At 40.1% G+C, this 27,809-nt stretch overlaps 1 protein-coding gene across 5 annotated transcripts in view; it reads left to right on the top strand.

The window, feature by feature from the left end:
• The window catches only part of PASD1 (PAS domain containing repressor 1), a 94,166-nt gene that overhangs the window by 22,714 nt on the left and 43,643 nt on the right, over nt 1-27,809 (top strand). The window contains exons 1-7 of one of the 5 annotated variants that reach the window (XM_085007588.1): nt 6,151-6,303; nt 11,435-11,490; nt 12,443-12,570; nt 16,450-16,538; nt 18,701-18,790; nt 26,815-26,914; nt 27,325-27,438. In XM_085007588.1, coding sequence (XP_084863714.1) covers nt 11,459-11,490; nt 12,443-12,570; nt 16,450-16,538; nt 18,701-18,790; nt 26,815-26,914; nt 27,325-27,438 — 553 coding nt within the window. In that variant the 5' untranslated portion in view covers nt 6,151-6,303; nt 11,435-11,458. Of the gene's footprint in view, nt 1-6,150; nt 6,304-8,124; nt 8,267-11,434; nt 11,491-12,442; nt 12,571-16,449; nt 16,539-18,700; nt 18,791-24,953; nt 25,055-26,814; nt 26,915-27,324; nt 27,439-27,809 lie in introns of those variants that run through there. The other 4 variants (XM_085007589.1, XM_085007587.1, XM_085007586.1 and 1 more) reach the window with 4 other exon arrangements.

A 27,809-nucleotide genomic window follows, 5' to 3' on the forward strand; every position in this document is an offset into this window, starting at 1 on the left:
ATTCCCTTAAGATGGATGAATAACTGATGAAATGTAATCTTATGAGCTTATAATTTTTGAAGAAGGTTGTGATCGAAAATAAATTGGAAAATTCCATTGACTTGGTTAATATGTTTTTGCATTTAAAGTCATTACTGTCTATGTGAGAATTTTAAATATTTCATTCTTTATTGCTGATTAAATATCTTTAATCAACCTTATATGAGTAAGAGAAGATGACTTCATTCAACTTAAAGGAAACCCCAGCATCCTATAGAGATTTGGAAGACCGCTTTTCTTGAGCAATTGTTTATTAAAAAAGAAAAATGTGTGTCTCTCTGTATAAAGAAAGAGTTGATCCCTGATAATACTCAGCAAATTTTATAACTACAAATATATGGTGGGTTGTCTTCCGCAATGTCATTTTAAATACTTTGAGGTTTTTACTTGAAAATAAACAAATAATGTAACCACTACATTCTGCTTCTCCTCAGACCCTCTCTGGTTTTCTTTCACATTCTGTATAAACATTGGAAATGATGTTTACATGAGTCAAACACTTTCTGGCCATTATTGCGTGGTGGAGGCCACAGGGGTTTCCTTCTCTCTGTCAGTCTGGCTGAACTGACTGATGGACTGGCAGGGCAGTGGGAGGGGAGTGCCGTTCTGGCTGCAGCTGAAATAGGACTGAATCTGCCAACATGCTCACCAGGCCTCCCAGGGACTGCCTGGGATTCAGGCAGCCCACAGAGGGGGCAGCTTTTCCCGTGGGTATAGAGCTCGTACTGGTTCACCTCAGCCTCTTGGGAGGTGGAAGGGTGAAGACAGGCTCGCTCGTGTTCTCTCTCTCTCTCCCCATGAAACAGAATGGTATTCCTGACTGTCTTTGGTATTATCAGAAACTCCTGGAGTCATTCTCAACTTGGTTGTGCCCAGGGACACCCCAACCTCCTCTTCTTCCATTGTCCTTTCTGCAGTACCCTTGCTCTTTGCTCTCCTCCAGTGCACTCCAGCCACTTGACAGCCGAATTGTTTTTGCTCCGTGAACCTCCCCCATCCCTGCCCACACCTTCTTTACTTGGTTAATCTTTACATTATGGTCCAACAAGTCAACTTCTTTTTCTGGCCAACATCCTTCGTACCTCTGACCATCCTTGGGGCCCAGAAAAACTCCAAGAAAGGATCAGTCTGACCATGCCCTCATCCCCATGCCTTCAGATGGGCCGCTGCCTGCTGCTGAAGAAAGTCAGGCTTCTGTGCAGCCAGGAGCCTCTGCAGAATCCTGTTCTTCCAGCTCATGTCGCTCCTGTGAGGATATCCATTAGGCATCCTGATGACCTGACTGTACCCAGACCCGAGACACCACTTGTCCATGACACATTAGGTTCACCAGCTGGCCCACTGCACAGTTCTCTCCTTCCTCCCCAACAATGGCATCAAGAAACCTCTCTGTATTGCCAAGTTTTTCTCATTGCTTCCTTCTCTTGAAAAGACTGCAGCTTCCTCACAACCTTTAGATTTTAAACTGCTATGTCGATCTCAATAGCTCTACCTATCTGAATTGAATGGCTACTGTGTCCCAGACATAGTGCCAGCCACTTTATGTATATTAACTTAATTCTTACAAAAACCTTGACATGTAGGTGTTATAATCCAGATTTTATAATTGAGATCATTGAGACTCACAAGAGTTAAAGAACTCACCAAAGGTCACACAATTATAAAGAGATAGAATAGGAATTTGAAGCCAGGTCCTGTTGATTCCAGAGCCCAGACTCTTCACTGTTCAACACTGGCTCTCCTCTTATTTTTTGAAAGATGTTTCTCAATTTTGAATCTCACACATACTAACTAGACAAACTTTAAAAATGCCAAAAAAGAGAGGACTCAAATCAATAAAATTAGAAATGAAAAAGGAGAAGTTACAGCAGACATCACAGAAATACAAAGGATCACAAGAGACTACTACAAGCAACTATATGCCAATAAAACAGACAACCTAGAGGAAATGGACGAATTCTTAGAAAAGGACAATCTTCCAAGACTAAACCAAGATGAAATAGAAAAGACGAATGGACCAATCACAAGTACTGAAATTGAAACCGTGATTAAAAACCTTCCAACAAACAAAAGTCCAGGACCAGATGGCTTCACAGGTGAATTCTATCAAACGTTTAGAGAAAAGCTAACATCTATCCTTTTGAATTTATTCCAAAAAATTGCAGAGGAAAGAACATTCCCAAACTCATTCTATGAGGCCACCATCACCCTGATACCAAAACCAAAGATACCACAAAAAAAAAGAAAATTACAAGACAATTTCACTGATGAACATAGATGCAAAAATCCTCAACAAAATACTAGCAAACCGCATCCAACTATACATTAAAAGGATCGTACATCATGATCAAGTGGGATTTATCCCAGGGATGCAAGGGTTCTTCAATATCTGCAAATCTATGAGTATGATACACCACATTAACAAACTGAAGAATAAAAACCACATGATCCTCTCAATAGACGCCAAAGAAGCCTTTGACAAAATCCAACACCCATTTCTGATAAGATCCCTTCAGAAAGTAGGCATAGAGGGAACCTACCTGAACATAATAAAGGCCATATATGACAAACCCACAGTGAACATCATTCTCAATGGTGAAAAGCTGAAAGAATTCCCCCTGAGATCAGGAACAAGACAGGGATGTCCACTCTCGCCACTACTCTTCAACATAGTTTTGGAAGTCCTAGCCACAGCAATCAGAGAAGCAAAAGAAATAAAAGGAATCCAGATTGGAAAGGAAGAAGTAGAACTATCACTATTTGCAGATGACATGATACTATATCTAGAGAATCCTAAAGACTCTACCGGAAAACTGTTAGAGCTCATCCATGAATTTGGCAAAGTCACAGGATAGAAAATTAAGACACAGAAATTGACTGCATTTCTATACATTAGCAATGAAAGATCAGAAAGAGAAATTAGGGAAGCAATCCCATTTACCATTGCATCCAAAAGAATAAAATACCTAAGAGTAAACCTACCTAAAAAGAAGAAAGACCTCTACTCTGAAAACTATAAGACTGTGATGAAAAAAATCAAAGATGACACAAATAGATGGAAAGACATACCATGCTCTTGGATTCGAAGAGTCAACATAATCAAAATGACTATACTACCCAAGGCAATCTACATATTCAATGCAATCCCTATCAAATTACCTAGGACACTTTTCACAGAACTCAAACAAAATATTTTAAAGTTTGTTTAGAAGCACAAAAGACCCAGAATAGCCAAAGACATCCTGAGAAAGAAAGATGGAGCTGGAGGAATCTGGCTTCCTGACTTCAGACTATACTACCAAGCAACAGTCATCAAAACTGTATGGTACTGGCACAAAGACAGAAATATAGATGAGTGGAACAGGATAGAAAGCCCAGAATTAAACCCATGCACCTCCAGTCATCTAATCTATGACAAAGGAGGCAAGACTATACAATGGAGAGAAGACAGCCTGTTCAATAAATGGTGCTGGAAAAACTGGACAGCCCCATGGAAAAGAATGAGATTAGAACACTCCCTAACACCATACACAAAAATAAACTCAAAATGGATTATAGACCTCGATGTAAGACCGGATACTATAAATCTCTTAGAGGAAAACATAGGCCAAACCCTCTCTGACATAAACGACAGCAACATCTTCTCAGATCCACCTTTTAGAGTAATGACAGTAAGAACAAAAATAAACAAATGGGCCTTAATTAAACTTAAAAGTTTCTGCACAGCCAAGGAAACCCTAAAAGAAATGAAAAGACAACCCACAGAATGGGAGAAAACATTTGCAAATGAATTGACTGACAAGGGATTAATCTCCAAAATTTATAAACACCTCCTACCACTCAACACCAAAAAAAACAAAAAACAAAAAACCAAACAACCCCATCAAAAAATGGACAGAAGATCTAAATAGACAGTTCTCCAAAGAAGACATACAGATGCCAAAAAACACATGAAAAGATGTTCAACATCACTCTTGATTAGAGAAATGCAAATCAAAACCACGATGAGGTACCACCTTACACCAGCCAGAATGGCCATCATTAAAATGTCTACAAACAATAAGTGCTAGAGAGGGTGTGGAGAAAAAGGAACACTAGTACACTGTTGGTGGGATTGTAAATTGGTGCAACCACTGTGGAAAACAGGATGGAGATTCCTCAGAAAACTAAAAATAGAACTACCATTTGATCCAGCAATCCCACTCCTGGGCATCTATCCAGAGAAAACCACGACTCGCAAAGACACATGTACTCAGATGCTCACTGCAGCACTATTTATAATAGCCAAAACATGGAAACAACCTAAATGTCCATCGACAGAGGAGTGGATCAAGATGTGGTACATATACACAATGGAATATTACTCAGCCATTAAGAGGAACAAAATACCAGCATTTTTAGCAACATGGATGGACCTAGAAATTATCATGCTGAATGAGTTAGCCATACAATGAGACACCAGCATTAAATGCTATCACTGACATGTGGAATCTTAAAAAAGGACAGAATGAATTTCTTTGCAGTACAGATGCTGACTCTCAGGCATTGAAAAACTTATGGTTTCCAAAGGAGACACTTTGAGGGGTGGGGGGATGCTCTGGGGTTGTGGGATGGAAATCCTATAAAACTGGATTGTGATGATCATTGTACAACTACAAATGCAATAAATTGAGTAATAAAAATAAATTAAAAAATTAAATAAAAAATGAAAAAAATAAAAATGCCAAAAAAATTTAACCTCCCAAAGTTCCATCACCCCAAGACACCTCTGGATGTTTCCCCCCCTACCCAGTCCTGTTCCCTATACAATATTTTATTTGTGAGTCTCAATGATCTCAAATGTAAAATCTGGATTGTAATACCTACTTGTCAAAGTTTTTGTAAGAATTAAGTTAATATACATAAAGTGGCTGACACTATGTCTTTTTCCAGTGGCCTCTGCATTGATTGAACACATGAAAAATCCACTGGGAAGTGTCAGAAAACCTGAGACTTTCCAGGAAATAAGCAATGTAGTCTTGGGAGGAAGGCTAAAGGGAGCTTGGACTCCTAGTCCTGGGCAAATGTTACTGTTTTTCTGACCTGAAGACTGCAACAAGTGTAGACATTTCACAAGGAACATCATTAAAATTGGACTTTATAAATCCTCGAGCAGAGCAGGCAGCCCTGAGATATGCAAGTAATTCCTTTCATCACAGCGTTGGAGTCTTTATTCTAAGCCTTTCCGCTGCCCTAGGTTTGCAGCGGGAGAAAGCCAAGCTCTTGCTACTCTGTTGCTCATCAGCCTGTTTTCTCCTTTCTCCAAGTGCAGAGTGTAACAACTCAGAGAGTCTTTAAAGCAGGCCAGGGATGAGCGAAGACTGAACACGCTGGCTTCCTGGAGTCCGGGAATACTTCTCAGGACGTGCTCACTTGGATTCTAACTGAGCATTAAGCCTTTAGTGTCATTTAGTCCTGAACTATTTGTCCTGGGAGGTGATGGCCCATGTGATGTGTGTCACCTAGAGCCCACACGGGACACCTACACAATGTTTCAAGGGCATTGGCAACAGAAGCTCAGATTTGATTAGCAAGTGACTTGTATCCAGAGAAGATTGATACAGAACCTCAACTGTGCGTGCAGCGATGTATTTGCTTCTGGCAGTTATGACACTGAGAAACTGAGTGAAGATTCCTTTGACTGTGGACCTTACCCCAGCTGAACACCGATGACTTCTGCCATCCTAATTGTCACACTAGAAAGTATCTGCATAAGTGATTCTCAATCTCGAAGAGCCAAGGATTAGTTGCAGAAATCAGTTTATCTTCTATTCTCATAATCCATCTATATTCAGTGTGTTTTCTTGTGAACTAAAATAAAATTATGTGTGTAGGTGCATGTGCATGTGTGTGCGTGCACACACATGCACACACACACACACACACACACACACACACACACACACACACACACACCAGAAAACTGAAAGTAGCCTTGCCTTCCCCCAAAGAAGAAATCTTTGCAAGCATCACCCTCGTGACCATTTGACCTCTGTTTTGTTCTGTTTTGTTTTTGCTTTTTTAAGGGCTGCGCCCGTGGCATATGGAAATTCCCAGGCTAGGGGTCAAATCAGAGCTACAGCTGCCAGCCTACACCACAGCCACAGCAACACCAGATCTGAGCTGCATCTGCGACCTACACCATAGCTCACGGCAGCGCTGGATCCCCAACCCACTGAACGAGAGGCCAGGGATCGAACCTGCATTCTCATGGATCCTAGTCAGGTTCGTTAACCACTGAGCCCTGAAGGGCACTCCCTGACCTTTGTATTATACTTAAGTAATACAATTGTCGAGATTTTGGAAAAAGGCACTCAGCACATTCTGCTATTCTGAATGAAATAATTATTATTTTGCATAGGAAGACTGGCTGCTTTTGGCCTGAGAACTTTTAATTAATTAACCATTTTCTTTTTTCAGTCTTTGCATGTTCTTTCCTGGGTGTAAGTTTCGAAGTCTTTTTTGTTGGGAAATGAATTACTAAGTGGAAAGGACTCAGTAATTAACAGGTGTCTGTGCCTACCTTTACTAAGGGAAAAGAAAGGTCCGCCGATATTTAGTGGGGTTTTTTTGGGGGGGCACACCCACAGCATGTGGAAGCTCCTGGGCCAGGGATTGAACCTGCACAACAGAAACAACCCAAGCCGCTGCGGTGACAATGCAGGATCCTTAACCCGCTGTGCCACAAGAGAACTCCTAGTGTGTGTATGTGTGTGTTTTAATAATAATTAACATTTATTTAGTGCTGGGCATTTACCACTGTGCCAGAGTAATTTGCACCCTCATTTAATTTTTACAACAAGCCTGTGAAATGATGGGTATTATTATTATCTCCATTTTACAGACAAGGAGATTGAAACTTCATTTAATTTGCACAAGGGCATGTAACTGATAAATGGTGGAGCCAAAATCGAATCCTGCCCCTTATACTTCATATAATCTGAGAATATATTTGGAGATTCTGGCAAGAGAATGGAATGGTATGTTTTGAATGTTTCCTCTGTGTAGAACCGGGTGTTGTGGGAAATATCAAAGATATATAAAACTTGGCTCCTGTGTCTGAATAGCTTTCAAGCAAATTTTGTTGCCCCAGTATACAGAAAGGGCTCTATTAAAACACACGCATTCCATGGTAGACATTTCAAAATTTTAATGCTTCTCTTGTCACAAGTTTCAATTTATGCGTGGGTCTGTTCCTAATGGGTCTCTTCGGTCCCATTATTCTCTACTTAGCTTTTACCCCATCATCCATTGACCTAAACACTAAATAGCTTTACAAGAAGGCTTGGTGGCTAGTTCTGACTTGTTGCTTTCCATGGGAATTTTGTAATCAACTTGTGAAGTTATATAGAAAACCAAACGAAAACAAAAAATCTGATGGCTTTTGATCAGTTACATTAATTTGTAGATTCGTTGGGGAGATTCTGACAAATTTACGAGATTGAGATATCCTGTCCTGGGATATGACATATCTTTCCATTTATTTAGATTGTCTTTTATATTCATCAGTAAACACAGTATTTTCTATGTAATGATTATACACATTTTTGTTAACTACTAAGCACAGTACAGTTTCTTTTCTATATGAAGAACATATAAATCTTAGGAAAATGAAAAAGTGATTTGAGTAATTATAAAGATATGACTTTTCTTGATGAAATATATAACACCATAAATATGCATAATGCAACTTTAATAAAGTACAATTAGATTATTGAAGTTGTGGGAATTAAAAATTAATATTCATTATCATTCCGTTAGAAATACTGTATAATTGTCCTTGTTTAAACCTTTTCCAAATGCTTCTTCTTTGACCCAGAAATTATTGAGAAGTAAGTTATTTAATTTCCAAGTATTTGAGGGATTTCCAGAGATTGATTGATTGATGGATGGATTATTGATTTCTAATTTCATTCTGTTTTGATCAGAGAACATAATCTGTATGATTTTAATGCTTTAAATTTTCTGAAACCGGTCTTATGGCCCAGTACATTTTGGTCCGTTATGACTGTTAAAGGTAGAATGAAAAAAAAAGGTGTGTTCTACAGTTGCTGGGCCCAGTGTTCTGTAAACCAATGGGGCCAAGTTCGTTGGCAGTGTAGCAAGTCTTCAATCTCCTTACTTATTTTCTCTTTACTTGCTCTGCTGATTCCTGATAGAGGGGTGTTTTAGCTCACCGGCTGTAAATGTAGGTTTCCTTGTGTCTTCTTTCAGTTCTTACTTTGTTTTGAAACTTTGTACTTAGGTGTATAACCTATTTAGGATTAATATGTCTTCCTGATGGACTCCTCTATCATGAAATATCTCTCTTTTTCTCTAGTAATATTAAGTCTTTGATATTCATTAGTCCTTCGAGCTTTATATCATTAGAGTTTCCCTTCTTTTACTTAGAAGCTGTCTGTGTCTTAATAATGAAAGCGAGCATCCTGTTGGTTTGCTCATCTTTTGTGCCCAGTTTTGACAACCCCAGGCTTTTGTGCCTTTAGTCCTTTGACAGTTAATGTAGTTATTAGTATGGTTAGGTTTAAGTCTGCCATCTTGCTGTATGTTTTCTATTTGTCTCATTTGATCTGTTGTCCTCTTTGTCTTTTTTATTTTTGCTTCCTTTTGGATGAAATGAGTAATTAGTATTCCATTTTATCTCTTTTGATTGATAATCTATACTTCGTGTGTGTTTTATTTGTAGCTCAGAGTTTCTATCTGGCATCCTTTTCCTTCTACCTTAAGGCCTTCCTTTGACATTTTTGGTAGTGCTGGTGTACTGGCCTTGACTTCTTCCAGATTTTGTTCATCTGAAGATGATTTTATTTTACCTTCAATTTCTTTGAAGGGTGTATTTTTGCTGGATATGGAATTCTAGGTTGCTTTTTGTCCCCTAACTTTTTTTTTCTTTTTTCTTTTTTATCTTTTTAGGGCCACACCTGCGATATGTGGAAGTTCCCAGGCTAGGGGTGAAATCGGAGCTGCAGCTGCTGGCCTACACCACAGCCATGGCAATGCCAGATCCAAGCCACATCTGCAACCTACACCACAGCTCACAGCAATGACAGATCCTTAACCCACTGAGCGAGGCCAGGGATTGAACCCGCATCCTCCTCTGTATTAAATGTGTCTTTTATTTGTCTGCTTTTAAGACTTTTCCCTTTGTAATTGATTTTCAGCAATCTGTTTATAATGTACCTTGGTAAGTTTTCCCCTGTGTTTATTTTCTTGGATTCATTGAGCTTCTTGAATATGTGAGTTTATATTTTTCATCTAGTATGGAAAAAATTGGCCACTACCCAAATATTACTTTTGCCTTCCCCTTCTAGGAATCAAGTTACATATATTTTAGATTGCCTGATATTATGCCATGCCAAAAACTCATTTTTTCAGTCTTTTTCCTCCACTCTGATGGATGAAACTCAAATGTCTTCCAACCATGTGTAAACTGTGATTTTTTTTTCTTTTTCAGCTGCACCCACGGCATTTGAAAATTCCCAGGCCAGGGACTGAATCCGAGCCATAGTTGCAACCTACACCACAGCTGAGGCAATGCTGGATCCTTAACCCACTGAGATTGTTATTTGAATTTACAGTATTTGTTCTTCCTGGTAGTTATTCTTTGACTGGTCTTGTACAGGCAAGCTTAGTATTTAGCCGAGGATTCAAGAGAACTGTATTCAGATTTCTGGAGGTACTTTTTTTCTTTTTCACAGCTGTTGTTGTTTTTTTTTTTTTTTTTTTTTTTTTGTATTCTGTTGCACAAATTCCTGCCATCTTGGCCTTTCTGAACTATTATTTCTATCTCCTATTTTTTTTTTTTGTCTTTTTGTCTTTTTGGAGCCTCATCCGCAGCATATGGACATTGCCAGGCTAGGGGTCGAATCAGAGCTGTACCTGCCGGCCTACACCACAGCCACAGCAACATGGGATCCAAGCCAAGTCTGCGACCTACACCACAGCTCGTGGCAATGCCGGATCCTTAACCCACTGAGCAAGGCCAGGGGTTGAACCCACATCCTCATGGTTCGTAGTCAGATTCGTTTCCCCTATGCCATGATGGGAACTCCCTATTTTTTATTGTGTCATTTTTGGTCCTATGTTTATTATTTCCTTGCTTCTCCTTTCTTTAGTTTTACTTTTTTTTTTTTTTTTTTTTTTTTTTTTTGCCACATCCATGGCATGCAGAAGTTCCAGGGCCAGGGATTGAACCCACACCACAGCAGTGACCCAAGCACAGCAGTGACAACCCTGGATCCTTAACTGGCTGAGCCATAAGGGAACTCAAGCTTTACTCTTATTTTTTACAAATTGTCTTGATGACTGCTTACTTAGCTCATTTTTTTTTTCTAGTAAGCATTTATGGGTATACATTCCTTGGTACTGCTTTAGCTGCATTTTACAGGTTTTAATATGTAGTATTACAGATCTTCAGTTCTGAATATTTTCTGATTTTCAAAGCTGTTTAGGAAATGTTGTCTCAGTATGGTCTCTGGGTGGGAAAAGACAGACAAACTACCTCGTTTCCTGGCATTATTGATGGCATGATTCTTTAAATGAAATTGTAGCCTCTGGGAGTCTGGGCTATACCTAGGGAGACGGTGGTGGGTTTTAGTTTCAATTCCCTGCTCAGATTCTCCTTCACCAAGAGGGCATTTAATGCCTAAGCTCCCTTGTTGCATAGTTGTGCTTTCCCATCTCCAGTGTTTGACCCCTGAGCTTTCTTTTACTTTCTCGAGAGCCTTTAGAAGCTGTTTGCTATATTTTAACTGTCCCTTCTTGTTTAACACACATGTATTTGAAAGTCATTGACATCTACCTGTAGGTTTTGACCTTGAGGTGATTTGTGAGTCTAATTATCCAATTCAAAGCAGAGAACTTTGGTGATTTCAAGGTCATTTTTATATGCCAAGGATTTCTGTGATGTCAACGGTAAATGCAGATTTTGCCTATTGTGGCATGATATTGTGGCCAAATATGGAGCTTTCAACCCACATCTTCTTTGTCTCCTTGTGTTCTTGAAATTAGTGGAACTTAAAGGAATCCAAGGGTATGGAGTTAAACCTACAAACACTTGACTTTTGGATTAAGCAGTGCAACTTCACAGAATGTTTTTTTAACTTTTTCAAATATATTCATTGGCAACGTTATTGTGACAAACATTCACTGGAGATCACACAATAAAGCGAGTCTTCAACATCTACAGAACCTATGGGAGGATTATTGGTACTTAATGAAATTCTGTCTTTAAAAGAAGTAGGCATTCCTTGAGGGAAAGGTGCTATGCAATTGAGAATTTTGATTAGCCTTATTGCTTTATGTGATTCATCATAGATTTGATTTTTAGTAAAATGTTGCTCTACTTTGATTTCAGGATCCTTTGTTACATCACTGAATAATGGATGAGGATGAGAAAGAAAAAGAGAAAAGGTATGAATTCATAACTGACTGATATTTCCGTCAAAGACCTCGCCCCTATCCTCTGTCCCCATTTCACGTCAAGCAAAATTTTACTTCCCCGGGGAGACCTGACTCACTCAGGGAAATTTGAGCTCTCTGGTGGGGGTTCCATAACCCCTAGCCCCAACTCTATTACAACACTTAGTACACTGCCTTTGTTACGTGACAGCTTCCCCCATCAAACTGTGTCCTCCATGCCTGGCACAGTGGTTGCCCAGAGTTGATACTAAATACATGATTTATATTCTCTGGTAGGTTGAAAAGCCTGTATGGGGGCCTTGGCTTGCCTGGAGTTTCAATTAATTTACATTTGAGAAGATAAATTGCCTTATTTTTCCATTCTAAGAATCTAAAGTAAATTCCAGTATACTGATCAAAAAGTTTTTGTCAGATTTTTCAGAACTGCTTTTTAAAAGGTTAAAAAAAATAAGATCTCGATTAGCATTTCAGTGCTCAGCCTTCTCTCTGAGAAGGAGCATTAGCTTTGAGGGAGCCTCTTGAGTAATTATAGATCATTTTGACACAGTTTTCTTCAATCAGAAGTACTCTTCTAAAAGCAGGTAAGAGTATACGGTGGAACAAAAGACCCACCGTTAAATTCAAATTATTTTGGATTTATTTTATAGAATTCATAGGCCATCATGCCAGACACTGTGTGGGCTTTGCTCCGGAAGACATGAAGACAGATTTGGTCCCAACCTACCTTCAAGGGCTTCACAGTCTAAGGGACACGAGATTGGCTTTCATTTCCTTGTTTTTATATTGACAGTTTTTGTTGTCCTGAGTTATCCAGGGACTAGATGTTTTGCTCAAATGTTGACATGAACATCTCCCTTCCTCCCCATCCACTGTTCCATCATCTGAATTCCCAGCCCTATTCTTACCATTAATCCTCTTGATTTTTTTTTTTTTTGTCAACTAGGGATGCATCAGAGGTATCTGAAAATAAAAAGAAGGAACACGTCAAGGCCTTCTTTGCAGGACTGCGTGCCTTGCTGCAAAGGCATGGCTACCCTGTAAAAGGAGACAGAGCGAAAACACAGAAAGAAGGTGTGGACTGAGCACCCTGCCTCAGCATTATAGCTTTTCATCTAGCCGTCAAATATCTTTGGGAGGGATTCATCTCCTGAAACACTTTCCAATACATAGATATTTCGTTTCTCTGTATTCATAAGTTTGTTGATGGTTGCTGCTGAAAATGTTATTGAGGTTCATGCAAAAGTGGAACAAGGAAATGGGAATTACTAGAAGTACACTGGACAATGATAATGTGCGTTCATGTCCGTACCTCAGACACTTGAAGGCACGTGGTAAATGTTGCTAAGGGAAACAGGGCCCCAAGGGTGTCAGACAGTACCTATAATACTTAAATAGGTTTAACTTAAAACATCTGAGCTGGTTCTGCCCATAAGCATGTGATCATGCAATAAATATCTCTTAACTTAAAAAAAATTTTTTTTCTTGACCTCATGATGCCTTCAGCTGTTGCCCTACCTCCATGACTCCCTCCCAGCAGAACTTCTCGAAATGATTGTATAAACCCTGTACCCACTTCCTCATGCCCCATTCTTTCCTCAACCCACTTCCCTGAGGCTGGCGCTCCTGCCACTCCAGGACAAGTCCTTTTGTCAGGAATAGCAGTGGCCTCCACATTGCTGACTTCTTTGGTCCTTTAACTGTCCTCATCATTCATGATAGTTCAGAAACACTGGGAAAATGACCACTCCCTCCTCCGTGAAGCATTTTTCTCTTGGTTTCCAGGGTAACTGCAGTCTGGTTTCTCTACTCACTCATTGGCCATTCTCTCTCTCTCTCTCTCTCTCTCTCTCTCTCTCTCTTTTTTGCATCCCCTCTTTCTCTTTCCAACTTCTAATCACTGACATCCCCCAGAGCTCAGTCCTAGGACCATTTCTCTCCTATATCTACTCATTTCCTAGGAAATCTCATCGAGTCCTTTCATTTGAAGTGCTCCCTAGTTGTCAATGCCCCCCACTTTTAAAATCTATCTGCAGCCTTGACCTCCTACCTAAGCTCCATACTTGAGAATCATACTCATTGTTCAATCAGCAAGAGAGTTTCCTATGTGACTTGTTCACTTGGTTACCTTATAGGAAAGGTAACATGGCCCTTAAGGAACTCTTCATTCCTCTCCACTCCATTGCTTCTCGCACCGTCAGCCCTGGTGCCCCCATTCTTCTAGCTGCTCAAGATAAAAATCTAGACGTCATTCTTGTGCCTTCCATTTCTGTCACCCCCTCACCCCATCCATCAGCAAATCCTTTTGGCTTTACCTCTAGTCTATATCCCCAATCCATTCACTGTGCCCATTACCATGGCCTTGGTGTACCAACGTAATACAGGCCACCACTATCTCTTCTTTTCGAAGAAGCTTTCCAACGAGACCCTCGCTTCCACTCTTGCTCCCCCATTTGAACTATTTTTCGCAAACAACCACAAGGATCTTTCAAAACACATGTCACTTTCCTGCTTAAAACACTTCCTGTTCTGCTTGGAACAGTGCTGACTCTCTCATGTTCCTTACCGTGAATGCTACCTCATCGGGTCCTGCCTGTCTCTCAGACCTCGCTTCTTCCTGCTCCATCCCTTGGTCACCCTGCAGTAGCCCCCTTGGCCTCCTATTATTTCAAATATGCCAAAGTCTTACCTGCCTCCTTTTTTACTTGCTGCTTCCTCTGCTTGGATGCTTTCTTTGCTCCCAGCTTTCCACATAGCTGTCTTCCTGTCCTTCCTTACCTTTTCAGGAAGGCTTTCCCTAAGCACCCAGTTGAAATTATTGTACTAAATGTATATCAAATGATCGCTTCTACTGTCTATGTGTTAGTTTTCTGTTTGTCTCCCCTACCAGTTTGTAAGGTACAAAAGGACAGTCACCTCATTTGTCCTGTTCGTGCTCTATCCTGAGCTTCTAAAACAGAGTTGGATAAATAGTAGGAGCCCAGGAAATGTTAGTTACATAAATGAATGAATGAGGTTTGGGTTCACAAGAGTTACTGAGACCCTGTTGTGAGTCAAGTATCATACTGGACACTGGGGCTTTAGTGAAGAATTGGATATGGTGCCATCCTGGAAGCAAAAATAAGAGCAAGTTCATGGGTAATGGTAAGGTAGAAAAGTCCTTTATGGTTGATTTATAAAATACATTGGTTTTACTTCTTGGAAATATGTGGACTCTCTTCTGTCTTTTCCATTTCTTTGCAGGGAGCATAGGAGATGAAAGTCACTAGGTGGAGCTGAAAGTCAATGGGGAAATGATCTCAGAAATCAGCCACAGGAGCGTGGCGTTTGGGGTGTTTCCCAAGTTTGAGGAGATGTGACCAGAATTAAGTTACCAGGCGGGGACAGTGGTCAGGAACACTAACTTTTTTGTCTTTTTAGGGCTGCACCCATGACATGGGGAGGTTCCCAGGCTAGGGGTCGAATTGAAGCTGCAGCTGTGGGCCTATACCACAGCTGCAGCAATGTGGAGTCTGAGCCGCATCTGTAACCTATGCCACAGCTCATGGCAATGCCAGATCCTTAACCCCCTGAGCGAGGCTAAGGATCAAACCCGAGTCCTCATGGATACTAGTCGGATTTGTTACCACTCAGCTATGATGGGAACTTCCAGGAACACTTATCTTGAGGCAGCTGTGCATTTGGTCTGGTTTGTTTTTCATAGTATCTCTACTTCGCATGTAGCTACACAGCCTCTCCTCATGCTCTCTTTAGTGAGGCTTCTCGGGTTTGTGTGCTCATGCTTGACCCCCTTCCTCTCTAAATCTACGCATAGGAAAGATCCTGAGACTCCTACCAGCCAAGAAAGCAAGCCCTTCTACTATAATTGTCCTTGTCAAGGGAGTTAGTGTTTTTAATACAGATCAAAGTTTTGGAGTTCCCGTCGTGGCGCAGTGGTTAACGAATCCGACTAGGAACCATGAGACTGCGGGTTCAGTCCCTGCCCTTGCTCAGTGGGTTAATGATCCGGCGTTGCCGTGAGCTGTGGTGTAGGTTGCAGATGCGGCTCGGATCCCTCGTTGCTGTGGCTCTGGTGTAGGCCAGTGGTTACAGCTCTGATTGGACCCCTAACCTGGGAACCTCCATATGCCACGTGAGCGGCCCAAGAAATAGCAAAAAGACAAAAAAAAAAAAAAAAAGGTTTTATGCCATGGATCTCTAACCTTTTTGTGAGGAGAAGAAACGAACTTGAATTAACATGCATTGCAATAACTGGAGATTGGAGGGCTGTGTTAGTGAGGTCCCTGGGTTAGTGAGGCGGGTGAGTAGGTGGAATTGGGGGAGGTGGAGAAGGGCAGAGGGTGACAGCAAAGGCTCTGAGTGAGCACAGGAGTTGAAACACTGCTCATTGGGGAAACTGGAAAACCTTGAAGGATAGTGAAGAGGTATGAGAGAGAAAACAGTGTCAACAGCCTTGGAGGAGTTACAAGATATGTTGGATTTTCTACCTAAAGGCTAAAAGCTTAATTAGATGAAACTAAGTCATGGAATTCCTTATTTTAGCCAGGGGTTGGGGAGATTTTAGGTGTCTGAATACACCTAGAGCACTTGACACAGCCCGTACCTTATCTGGCGTGTTAGGAGTACTGGGTTTGGGTAGAATTCAGAAGACTTAAACAAGTCAAGAAAAGGAAAGAAATAGGGTTGAAAATCGTCAAGTTGTTTAGAGAGGTCATGATGTGCATAGTAGAAATTGAGTTGGATGATCTTCAAGGTCCTTTTCAATTCCAATCATTTCTTTGTTTATGATACTTTATAAGCAATTAGTCTACATCAGGTCCTTCATTAGCACTCAACATTTTCTCCTGAGAGTCTGTTCTATACAATTAATTATAACTTTGGAAAATCTAATACCCATAAGCTAATCATTTTAATGTGACAATTTTTATCCTTTCTTCCTTTTTTTCTAAAAAGGCAAAGTCAATCCAGAAACTTCTAGAGAGATATCTAATTGGACTCCATCATTCCATAGCTATGAAGATTTCAACCGTATGACACTACACGTAAGAGGGATTTTGCTCTTTGATTACTTCATATGTAGAATACGTGTGATAAAAGATAAAGAATAGTGTTTCGCAAAGTGTGGCTAGGAGACCATGCAAATCAGAATCACCTAGGGAGCTTGGTAAAAACATAGATTCATGGGACCCACCTTAAAGTGTCTGAATCAGAATCTTGATCTTGGTAGGGCCAGGAACCTGCATTTCTAATAGGTTCCCAGATGTTTCTTATACCAAATGAATCCACTGATCTTGGGTAACAATAAAAATGTAGTCTTTGTATAGATTAGTGGCGAGTTAAGAAATTATCTGGTAGACTCATTCAACACAGATTTTCAGACTTTGCAGAATAAGCCTTTAAGCCGTTACTTTTTTTCTCAAGGACATGAGATGTCTATGGTTTCTATCTCCAGAGGAACTGGTAAGTTCCAGTGAGTTCAAAGGCCACAAACTAAGTCCGAATGATCATGGTCTTTTGAGTCAGACACACAGAGAGAATGCCCATCTCTGAGCTTTGATTTCTTTCTCTGTAAAATATCTCTGTTTCACAGAGTTGTGAGAATAAAGTGGACATGTGTAAAATATCTAGAACACTTTCTCCCTCTCTTCTCTGTGTCATTTAATTTCTCTTACTTGCCATTCACTACGTTGCCTTGTGCTACAGTCTGAGTCATTTCTTCAAGCTCTGTCTTCCAGTTCCAATATTCTTTCCAGCTATGTTCTAACTTGTTATTTAACCTACCTATTGAATTTTTATTTTGATGATATCATTTCCAGACATTTTGTTTGATTATGTTTCACATCTTCCTACTCAGTTATAATTCTCTTGTCATCATATTTTCAATACTCTTTTAAATTTATTTAAGCATAGTAAGCATGCTTAATTTTATATTCTATCTGTGATATTTCCAGTATCTGCAGTTTTTGAACCTGCTTCTGCATTTTATTATTTGTACTGCCTCTTGTCCATGATATTTCGTTTTTTCCTGTGTTTGTTAATCATTTATTATAAGCTCATGTTATTTGGAAATGTATATGCATGAATTCTTTGAGCCCTGGTTTTAGAAAATCAGAGCTGTAGGCTGGCAGCTGCAGCTTCAATTCAGCCTCTAGCCTGGGAACTTCCATATGCCTTGGATGCTGCCCTAAAACAAAAGAAAGAAAAAAGAAAATAAAGTCATTCTCCAGAGAAGATTCCAATTTCTTTTACTGGATATCTTGAGTCAGGACCATCTAAAAGTAAATAATAGGCTTGGGGTGTTGAGGGCTATGCAGGCAGTTTACGAATTCCAGCCTTGAATCTGTGTGAGTGTGGGCTTCTGTTTAGCAATTCCCAGAAGAGACTCATTTTCTTCTTCCCTTTTCTAGCCTGTGCTGAGGCTGAGGCAGGATGGGAGGATGCGAGTTTCCTGGCTCCCTTTGCTGGATAAGATCTTTCGATTTTGCCTGCTGAAAGTGTTACCCTTTGGGAGGCGTGGCTTTATGTCCGAGTCTCTGATTTCACCCCCACCTTGTACAGTCTCTGGCTTTGCTTTCTGTGCAGATATTCCCAAGGCACATGCAAGCTTTGATAGCTCCTTACTTCTGAATTCTCATGTTCTAGTCATTTCTGATATGACATTGTTTCCCTTACTTTACCATAAGCTTGGCCTGATTTTGAAATAGAAGTTTTTCTGTATTTTATTCATCATTTTAGGTGTTCTCTACCATGAGGCCTTTGTCTGGATATCTAATCCATTACATTGCAGGAAAGCGACGACAATATCCATATTTATAAATAGATGACTACACTAGCCACAAATGAAAATGCCCTCCAAAATATCCTCACTGTCTTTGAAATTAATTTTGAATTAAATATGAAACAACCTGCCCATGGAAATGAATCTTCCTAGCTTGTGTTGGAGAGTTCTATGTTAATTGGGTGTACGTTGAAATTTGTTTAAGTGACACATCATTTGATAAACATCTCCTGCTTAAGGTTAAGTAGATTCTGTGTAGGAGGCAGAATAATGGAATTTTAATTAAGTCTGTGCCTGCCTTATTGATATTTAAGGACCACAATACATTTTCGGGGTGCAATTACAATTATTTATGCATTTAGAAATAAAGCTATCATTTTATTATTGTTCCACTATTTAATTACATTATTATTTTCTCTTCATTAGTCATTAGATGGCTTTATGATAATAGTGAGCACAGATGGAGTGATAATTTACGTGGCTGAAAACATCTCATCTCTCCTTGGCCACCTACCAGTAAGTTATTCCACCTTTGGGGAAAGGATATTTGCTTTGTAGTTTGCGGGTTCATTATTTGTTTTCAGGAGAAGATGACTCACCAGAGAAGACATTCTCAATGTTGTCAAAACGTGCACCTATTCCATTGTCTGCTCCATTGGTTTCAGTTTTAAATCTATAAAAACAAACTCTGATATAAGGTAACAAAACACTATGTGTCTGTGTTGTGGTATGTGTGTATGTGAGAGAGAGAGAGAGAGAGAGAGAGTGTGTGGTTTGTGAACTGCCCCAAAGGTGATCTCTAAAGAGGATGCATGTAGCTGCTTTGCAAGGTAGCCCTCAGAAGATGATGTGTTTGATTTCACACGTTTCTTAAGTCCACCACATAATAATTAAACAATGAATATCATGATTTGGTCATACTGGCTCAGGGTATCCATTGCCAGGTCTGATTTGCTTTTTAATTCTTTATGTTGAAGAACAAACTCTGATCTCATTTAGACAAAAAATAGAAGTGATCATGTAATTTAACAATGTTATAAATATTGCTGGAGACACTTATACATGTGTTTATAGTCTGAGTCCCTGGTGTTTGAAATTGTCACTCATTCCTTAGCCCTATGGTGTTACTATATCCCTCGCAGAAAAGCTTTCTATATGTTCATAGCAACAGTAACTTAGAATACATGACTTCCTAAAATTATACTGGATCTTCAGGCTGTGCACCTACCAACTATATCACTTAACTATGAAAGCACTGCATACCTTTCCAATCCAGCTTATATTTATAGGATAACCAAACAGCTGAATAAAATACAAATGTTAGAGATATTGATTGGATTGGACTCTAGAGGGCTTATATCATAGAAGAATGGTTCTTCTTAAATGTAGATTAGAAGAAAGAATGCAGGAATATAATTCCTTACAGATTAAATTTTGTTATAGGGAAGACCAGAAAACTACCCAAGTTCTTACGGTATTAGATGTTGCCTAAACTGAATTGGTCATTGACTGAGACTGGTGATTTTTTGCTATCACCTGAGGATTTTTCACAGTGATGGTGTTAGTTATAATATTATCCTTGATTCTTTATGTATTTTGATTCAGAGATCCAAACTGAACCTAAGAGACTCAGCCTTCAACATTCGTGGTACCATCCCCCCGCCCCATACGCATACACAGTCACTCTACGGTAGAGGGGTCTGGGACATGGGTTTGAACCACTAATCTTAAACCATAGACTTGATAACCTGAGATTGGTGTACCTATAAATGAGACTATCACTATTACATCTGTACATAAACACTGAATAGGAATGAATTTATATATTCTTATAAAACAGAGTTGGAAAGGACTATACCTGAGGCAGATTCACACTTTTCCTCATTAAATCCTAACTCTTCTTAATTTTAACAATATGCAGTTTTTTCCCAGGCTTTGATTAAGAATATCATTTTACAAGTTACCTGTCTTATATTAACGCAGAGACCAAACCATTTCTAGAGTATCTGCCTGACTCCGGGAATCTACAATTTCATTAAAAATTAAGGCACCTCTGTCCATTGGGCAACTCTAAGCCAATAAGATGGCGGAGTGGAGAGATCTTTGTCTTTGGAGTCAAATAATCTAGAGATTAAAAGTTATTTTTGTCTTTTTAGAACTGCATCTGCAGCATATGGAGGTTCCCAGGCTAGGGGTCAAATAAGGGCTATAGCTGCCAGCCTACACCACAGCCACAGCAATGCAGGATCCTTAACCCACTGAGCGAGGCCAGGGATGGAACCCAGATCCTCATGGATGCTAGTCAGATTCATTACCTCTGAGCCATAACAGGAACTCTTTTTTTTTTTTTTTTTTTTAAGAAAGTGTATTTATTTATTTATTTTTGTCTTTTGTCTTTTTGTTGTTGTTGCTATTTCTTGGGCCGCTCCCGCGGCATATGGAGGTTCCCAGGCTAGGGGTCGAATCGGAGCTGTAGCCACCGGCCTATGCCAGAGCCACAGCAACGCGGGATCCGAGCCGCGTCTGCGACCTACACCACAGCTCACGGCAACGCCGGATCGTTAACCCACTGAGCAAGGGCAGGGACCGAACCTGCAACCTCATGGTTCCTAGTCGGATTCGTTAACCACTGCGCCACGACGGGAACTCCGGGAACTCTTATAGATTAAAATTTAACTTAACTCTCATGAGCTTTAGTTTCTCATTTGTCAGTGGGGGGAAAGCATTACTTAGAGTGCCCGGAGGTGGGCTATTACAAATGGTGGGGTTAGCGAAGGCCTGTCTGATAGGGTAACATTTGGACAGAGACATGGAGAGTGTATATGAGTCATGCAGGTAATTGGAGTGAGTGTGTTCCAAGCAGAAGCAAAAGCAGGAATATACTTGGTGTGAAAAGCTGTGGAAAGAGGCCACTGTGACTGGAGTACTGTGAGCAAAAAGAAAAGTAGTAGGAGGTGATGGAGTCAGAGCCACAACAGCCACCTTGTTTGGGGCCATTATAATGACTTTGCCTTTTCCTCTGAGATGGAAGGAAGCCGTTAGGGGTTTGGAGCAGGAAATGATCTGAATGTAAGTTTTATCAGGATCACTCTGGCTCTTGTATTAAGAATAGGCTATGGCGATAGGCATGGAAGTAGGGGGTCCACTCTGAAAGCTATTGCAGTAGACGGTGATTCTTGCATTAAGGTGGATGTGGAAGTAGTCAGTGTTTTGTAGGTGAAATAAGGTTTATTGATGGAGTGGATGTGTGGGAGGGGAGAAAAAGATGGCAAGAGTCCAAGTTATGATGTGATCAAACATACCATGACTAAAATGATGGCTATTATCATCATTATCATGCTATTAAACTTATGTTTGAAATCTACCATCACGTTTTGCCAATCATTGCTGTCCTTGAGAGTTCCTTCCTTTGGGAAAACTTGTAGTAACTTGTAGTAGTAACTTGTAGTTACTTAGTTACCAGCCCCTGTCTCAGAAGACTGCCTTCCTACTCACCCCTACTTCATCACCCCCCCACCAAATGCATATAATTGAGGAGTTCCCATTTTGGCTCAGCAGCTTAAGAACCCAACTAGTATCCATGAGGATTCAGGTTCAATCCCTGGCCTTGCTCAGTGGGTTAAAGGATCCAGTGTTGCAGAGAGCTGAGGTGTAGGTTGAAGACAAGGCTCAGATCTGGCATTGCTGTGGCTGTGATGTAGGCTGGCAGCTACAGCTCTGATTTGACCCTTAGGCTGGGAACTTCCATATGCCACAGTGTGGCTCTAAAAAGAAAAAAAGTATATAATTGTTCTCTTTTATAATTCTTGAACAAATTAAGCTTTTAAAATCCTCATTTCATCATGGACAGAGTTTCTCAGCATTGAGTTTTTAAGAGACTAGCAAATTTTCTGATAAGTGTGATGAGTTTTGCTCCATTCTCCCTTGTGAAGCTTATAGTATAGCAGAGAATCACTAGTAATGAGTCTTGTTTGATTCAGGATGCAATCCGAACCTCCTACAAAGGCTCATCCTTCCTGGCGCCCTATACAGTTGAACAGTTTTCTAATGCATGTTTAATGTGGATGTCTCTGCCAGAAAAAGATGCTGCTTGCCCGGATTCTCAGTAAATGTCAAGGAGTGGAGTAAATTCCTTTATTCTTTTTTTGGCAAGACTGAGGCTCACCTTACTAATATTTGTAGGACAACTAATAGGTATTTGCAGACTTGGCTTTTAAAAACCCTCCTTAATTTTTCACTGGTATTTATCCTTGCTTCATTAAGCTCTAAGTACCTTGATCTTTCTGCCTTGTGTAATAAGAAGAGCAAATGCCAAAGATTTACAAAAATAACATGGTGTTGATAATGGTTTCAGGTCTCTGCCCTTTAACTATAAAGCAGGGTCACTGGAATGATACTTCCATCCACTGTTTTTATTTGGTGGTCAGTTATAAGGCATTCATTGACACGCCCACCTTAAAGAATGTAGTTGATTAATAAGAAACTCATTGCCACTATTTCCATCCAGGCGAATGTATGTTATTTTAATGAAAGAACTGGTGAGTCTTAGCACCTTGTACCGTGCCTCTTGTTAGGGTATTCTTTTATACTTTGCATCATAATTGTGCATGTGCCGTCTCCCCTACTGAACAAAGAGTTCATTGAAATTAGAATGAATGTGTCAGTTTCATCTTTTTAAACTCTCATAAGTCTCAGAAAAATAATTATTTCCTGGAATGTCCAAAATGAAGAAACTGGCCCAGTAGCAAATCTGCTGCTCTTGGTGCCAGTTGGACTCAAGGTAGCCTTGGAGGAGTGGAAGCAACAGTGGATATGGACTTGGATGGAGCTGGGTGTGAATCTCATCTCTGAACTTGTGACCTGCCAACAATTGGACAAGCCTTAACTGCCTCATGAATACAATAGAGGAGATTTTTTCCTTTCATGGGGCATTAAGTGAGCTCATTTGTGAGAACGGATGTTACACAGGGTTCAGGCATGGAGCAGTTGTTAATCACATATTAGGTAAGTGAATGAATGAGTGGTCTCTACTGACCAGAGATAACTTAATTTGGTGCCTAAATTATATTTTATAATTAAACCCATGAAAGCATTTTTATTGAAAAAGTTAAGTTTAATGAAAATATCTGTTTCTTTTGGGAAGTCAGTTTCCTACTATGTGACTTTCATTGTCAAAATCTACTGCCTGTTAATTTCATGATTTCTTTGCTAAATTATGGTTATACTTCTGCCCTGAATTGAGCCAAGGTTTTTCTTGATTGAGACAGGATCCATCTGCCAACTTGAGCATTGGCCAACTCATAGCCTGGCTTCTACACATGGGCCATAAAAATATATTTCTAAATTTTGACTGTAGGTTATAAATATTAGTCAGATAATCATTTGAATTTGTGGTTCATCACCCAAAACCATTATTAAACTACAAAGAATACTTTATGATTTTGGTCTTATCACATTAAACACTCATCACTTAATGTCTGATATTCAGTTTTTTTATTGTGTCACCATGTTTCAACTACACGGTCTGATGTGATTCATTCATTCAGCTAATATTTAGTCTTTTTCTTTCTTTTTAGGGTCATGCTTGTGGCATATGGAAGTTCCCAGCCTACGGGTTGAGTCAGAGCTGCAGCTGCCAGCCTATCCCACAGCCACGGCAACGCCAGATCCGAGCCACATCTGTGATCTATGCTGCAGCTTGTGGCAACACCAGATCTTTAACTGAGTGAGGCCAGGGATTGAACCCACATCCTCATGGATACTAGTCAGGGTTTTAACCCAGTGAGCCACAATGGAAACTCCAATTAATATTTATTGAGTGCTCACCTGGGCCAAGCTGTGTTCTAGGTGTTGAGGATGTAGCAGTGAATAAGACAGTGAATAAGACAGCCAAGTTCTCTGTCTCTATCTTGAGGGAGATAGATAATAAACAGGTAAATGTATACATGTGGCTATGATGTCAGGTAATGATAAGTGGTATGGAAAAAAGGCAGGAAGAGAATGTCAGGGAATTGATGCTGTTTAATACATCACATGAGATCACTTATATGCGGAATCTAAAAAAAGCATACAAATGAACTTACATGCAGGACAGAAATAGACTCACAGACTTTGAAAACAAACTTATGGTGACCAAAGGGGACACGTGGCAGGGGGATGGATGGACTAGGGGTTTGGGACTGGCATAAGCACACTGAGGTCTATGGAATGGTTGGCCAGCAGGGACCTGCTGTATAGCACAAGGAACTCTACCCAGTGTTCTATGACAATCTATTGTGGGAAAAGAATCTGAAAGAGAATGGATGTGTATATATGTTTAACTGAATTACTTTCTTGTACAGTGGAAATTATCACAACCCTTGTAAATCAGCTGTACTTCAGTAAAACTTCAAAAAATGAAAAAAATACTTTTGAGTAGAGACTTGAATGAAGTAAGGCAGAAAGTCATTGCAAATATCTGGGAAAGAGTCTTCCAGTTTGAATGAAGAGCAAGTTCAAGGGCCCCAAAAATGACTGTTTGCTTGGTGTATTCGATCTTGAGCAAAGGGTTCAGTGTGCCTGGAATGCAGTGAGCAAGAGGGAGAGTGGGAGGGGCTAAGATCCATAGGCAGCAAAGAGCCAGAATATAGAGCCATCAAGGACATGGGAAGTACTTTGGCTTTTACTCTGAAAGACTTGCATAGCCATGGAAAATGTGGAGCAGAGGAATACCCTGATGTGACTTATATTTGAAATTGATCACTCTAGCTGCTCTGGAGAGGAGAGTGGAGTGGGACATAGGTATGGCGAAGATAGATCCAGGGAGACCAGTGGAAGCTCTTGGTAGTAATCCAGGATAGCAACGACAACTTAAACCAAGTAGTGACAAGTGGCTTGATTCTGTATGTATTTTGAAGGTAGAACCAACAGAGTTTGCTGATGGACTGGATTTGGGGCTTGAGAGAAAGAAAGGCAAGTCAAGGAAGACTGAGAGGAGACTGTTTGTGAGGGAAAATATCCAGTGCACTTTTTTGGATGTCCTAAAATTGAAATCCTATTAGATATCAAATTTAGTTCTCAAGGGGAATCCATGGAGAAGTCTGGACTGGAGACGAGAAGTTGGGCGTCATTTACAGTTAGATGGTATATTTGATGAGATGGGACTGGAAAAGACCACCTAGGGAGACAGGAGGGTAAGAGAAGAGGTCCAATGACCAGGCAGGCCCTGGGCACTCCAATGCCAGTTACCCAGTGAGAGGAGAAAGATCCACCGAAGAAAACTGTGCAGGAGTAGCATTTGAAGCAGAAGGATATCCATGTGTGTGCGGTGTCCTGGAAGCCAGGTAAGGCAAGTGTTTCAAGGACAAAGGAGCTATCAATGCCAAGATGTTAGGCAAGATGAGAGCTGAGAATTGATGATTGAACGTGGCAATGTGGAGGTTACTGGCAACCTTACAAAGGTAGAATGAGTAGGATACAAATCTGATTAGTATGACTTCAAGGGAGAGTGAGAGGTGAAGAAATGAGACAGCAGGCATAGTTCCTTTCAGGGATACTTGTTCTAAAGTGGACCAGAGAAGTAGTTAGAGCCAGAGGAGAGGATGCAGTGTCAAAGAAAGTTTTGAGTTTTTGGAATGTTGTGTTGTTTTGGCTTTTAAGATGACAGATGTTACACCATTTGCATGCTACGGGGAAGACCCAGCAGAAAGGGAAAGCCTGAAGATGGGGCGGGTAGGGGAAGAATTTCTAGAATGAGGTCCTAGAACAGTCGAGAGAGGATGAAAGACAGTGCGCTAGACTTAGGAAGAAGCTTATTCAGTACAGTAGGAGAGAAAGCAAGTCTCTGGCCACAGGGGCAGAAGGATTGGTGAATTTGGTGCAGGAAAATATTGACATTTCCTTTTCCCTTGGTTTTTTATTGAAATGAGAAATGACATCCCCAGCTGAATATGAGGAGGATGGCGGGGGTGGGTGGGTTTGCGGGTTTGAAGAAGGAGGGAGAGGCAAGAGATAGTCATGTCAAAGAGTAGGAGAGCGAATTGTCTAGGGACATGTGGAATGATTTCTAGGCAGAACTGAGTGCCCACAGAAAATAATACAGAGTGTGTGTGGTGGTGGTGGTGGTGGAGTTCCATAACACATTCAGTTGCTTGGGGAAGGTATAGGGCAGATGATGAGTTGAAATCAAGCAGAGCTGTGATTTTCCCCAGCAAATAAGAGCTCATGGCATTGATTAGAATGCTTGACTATAGAATCTGAACTGTAAGGAGGGATTTGATGAGTTAAAGGAGATCACGCACAGTGAGAATGGGTTGGGAATGGACTGGTGGTCTCAGTGGGTGGGATCATTTTTGGAAAGGTGGAGTACTTGCATGAGCACCCTGGAAAGGTTGGAGGTGATGGGCATAGAATGGGGTCATGTGAACTGGGACTTTTAGAAATCCAACCACCTCAGGATGCGGCTGAAGTGGGCAGATGATAAGCGTAATAGAGGTAGGGAGGGAGAGGAAGTGAATACAGTAGCACTTATAGCAAAACTTGTTCCCTCCTTCCTTCTTGAGGATGACATCATAGGTAAAAAATTATTAAGCCTTCTGCCTGATGAAGAGAAAAATGAAGTCTACCGAAAGATTGCTATCAAACTTCCTTTATCAATGTCAGGTACAGATTTTTTTTTCTAATAGTAAGTTCTTAGATTTTAAGAGACAGCTAACAATCACTCAGAGGAATGAGAAAGATATTAGAGCCTATATAACTGCTGATCATATGTTCATTTAACTTAATTTCACCAATTATATTTCTAGTGTTAAAAAAATCTATCCTCCATTAAATCTTGTTCTTTATCATGAACCTTGATTATTTCGGCTCCTGTATAATTGCATAATTATATAAATTATGTTCTAGCTGGTACACCCACTCTTCAGATACAGCATAGCTATATAAGTGCTAATGTTCATGGGAAGAAAATATTTTTGTAAAAAAATCTAGTCTAAGTAAGACAATGGCTATAGGAAATAATCCCACAGAATGTGGCTCACAAATGTAAACTTGTTTTGTATATTTTCTTTTAGTAGGAAAACATATTAATTTTTGCTGTCGTTTAAAAAGAGGAGATGCTGAGCATTATAGTCACCCTGCTTATGAATGTGTGAAATTCCTCCTGACTATAAAAGATATTTCTGATGGTAAGCAATTCAGTTTGTAATCCAACCTAGATGAAGTCCATGAGTTATGCAGCCCTTCATTGCTAATATAAATGCCCTTCTACAGTCAGCTCTCTCCAACTCTGATATCCCATGACCACATGTTTTGATTACAGATATGAACTAGACTTTAAAAAAATTCATAGCAAAATTTACAAGGTGGGATCATATGGCAACATGGTGGACTGAGCTGACAAGGATGGCTCTTTCCTTCTATGAAAACAAGGAAATTATTGTTAAAACATAACCTAGGAAGTTTAATACATAGCCAATTTTAAAAGAAAGGGAAATCTGTGGATGCCAGAAATTAAAACATAAACAATAAGACCCAGTAGTTACAGGGAACTGATTTT

Source organism: Sus scrofa, chromosome X (genome assembly GCF_054392235.1).
Source record: "Sus scrofa isolate SSC_HxYL_T2T_F1_AM1 chromosome X, Sscrofa_HxYL_maternal_Yorkshire_Landrace_v2.0, whole genome shotgun sequence".
In the NCBI taxonomy this organism is placed as follows: Eukaryota; Metazoa; Chordata; class Mammalia; order Artiodactyla; family Suidae; genus Sus; species Sus scrofa.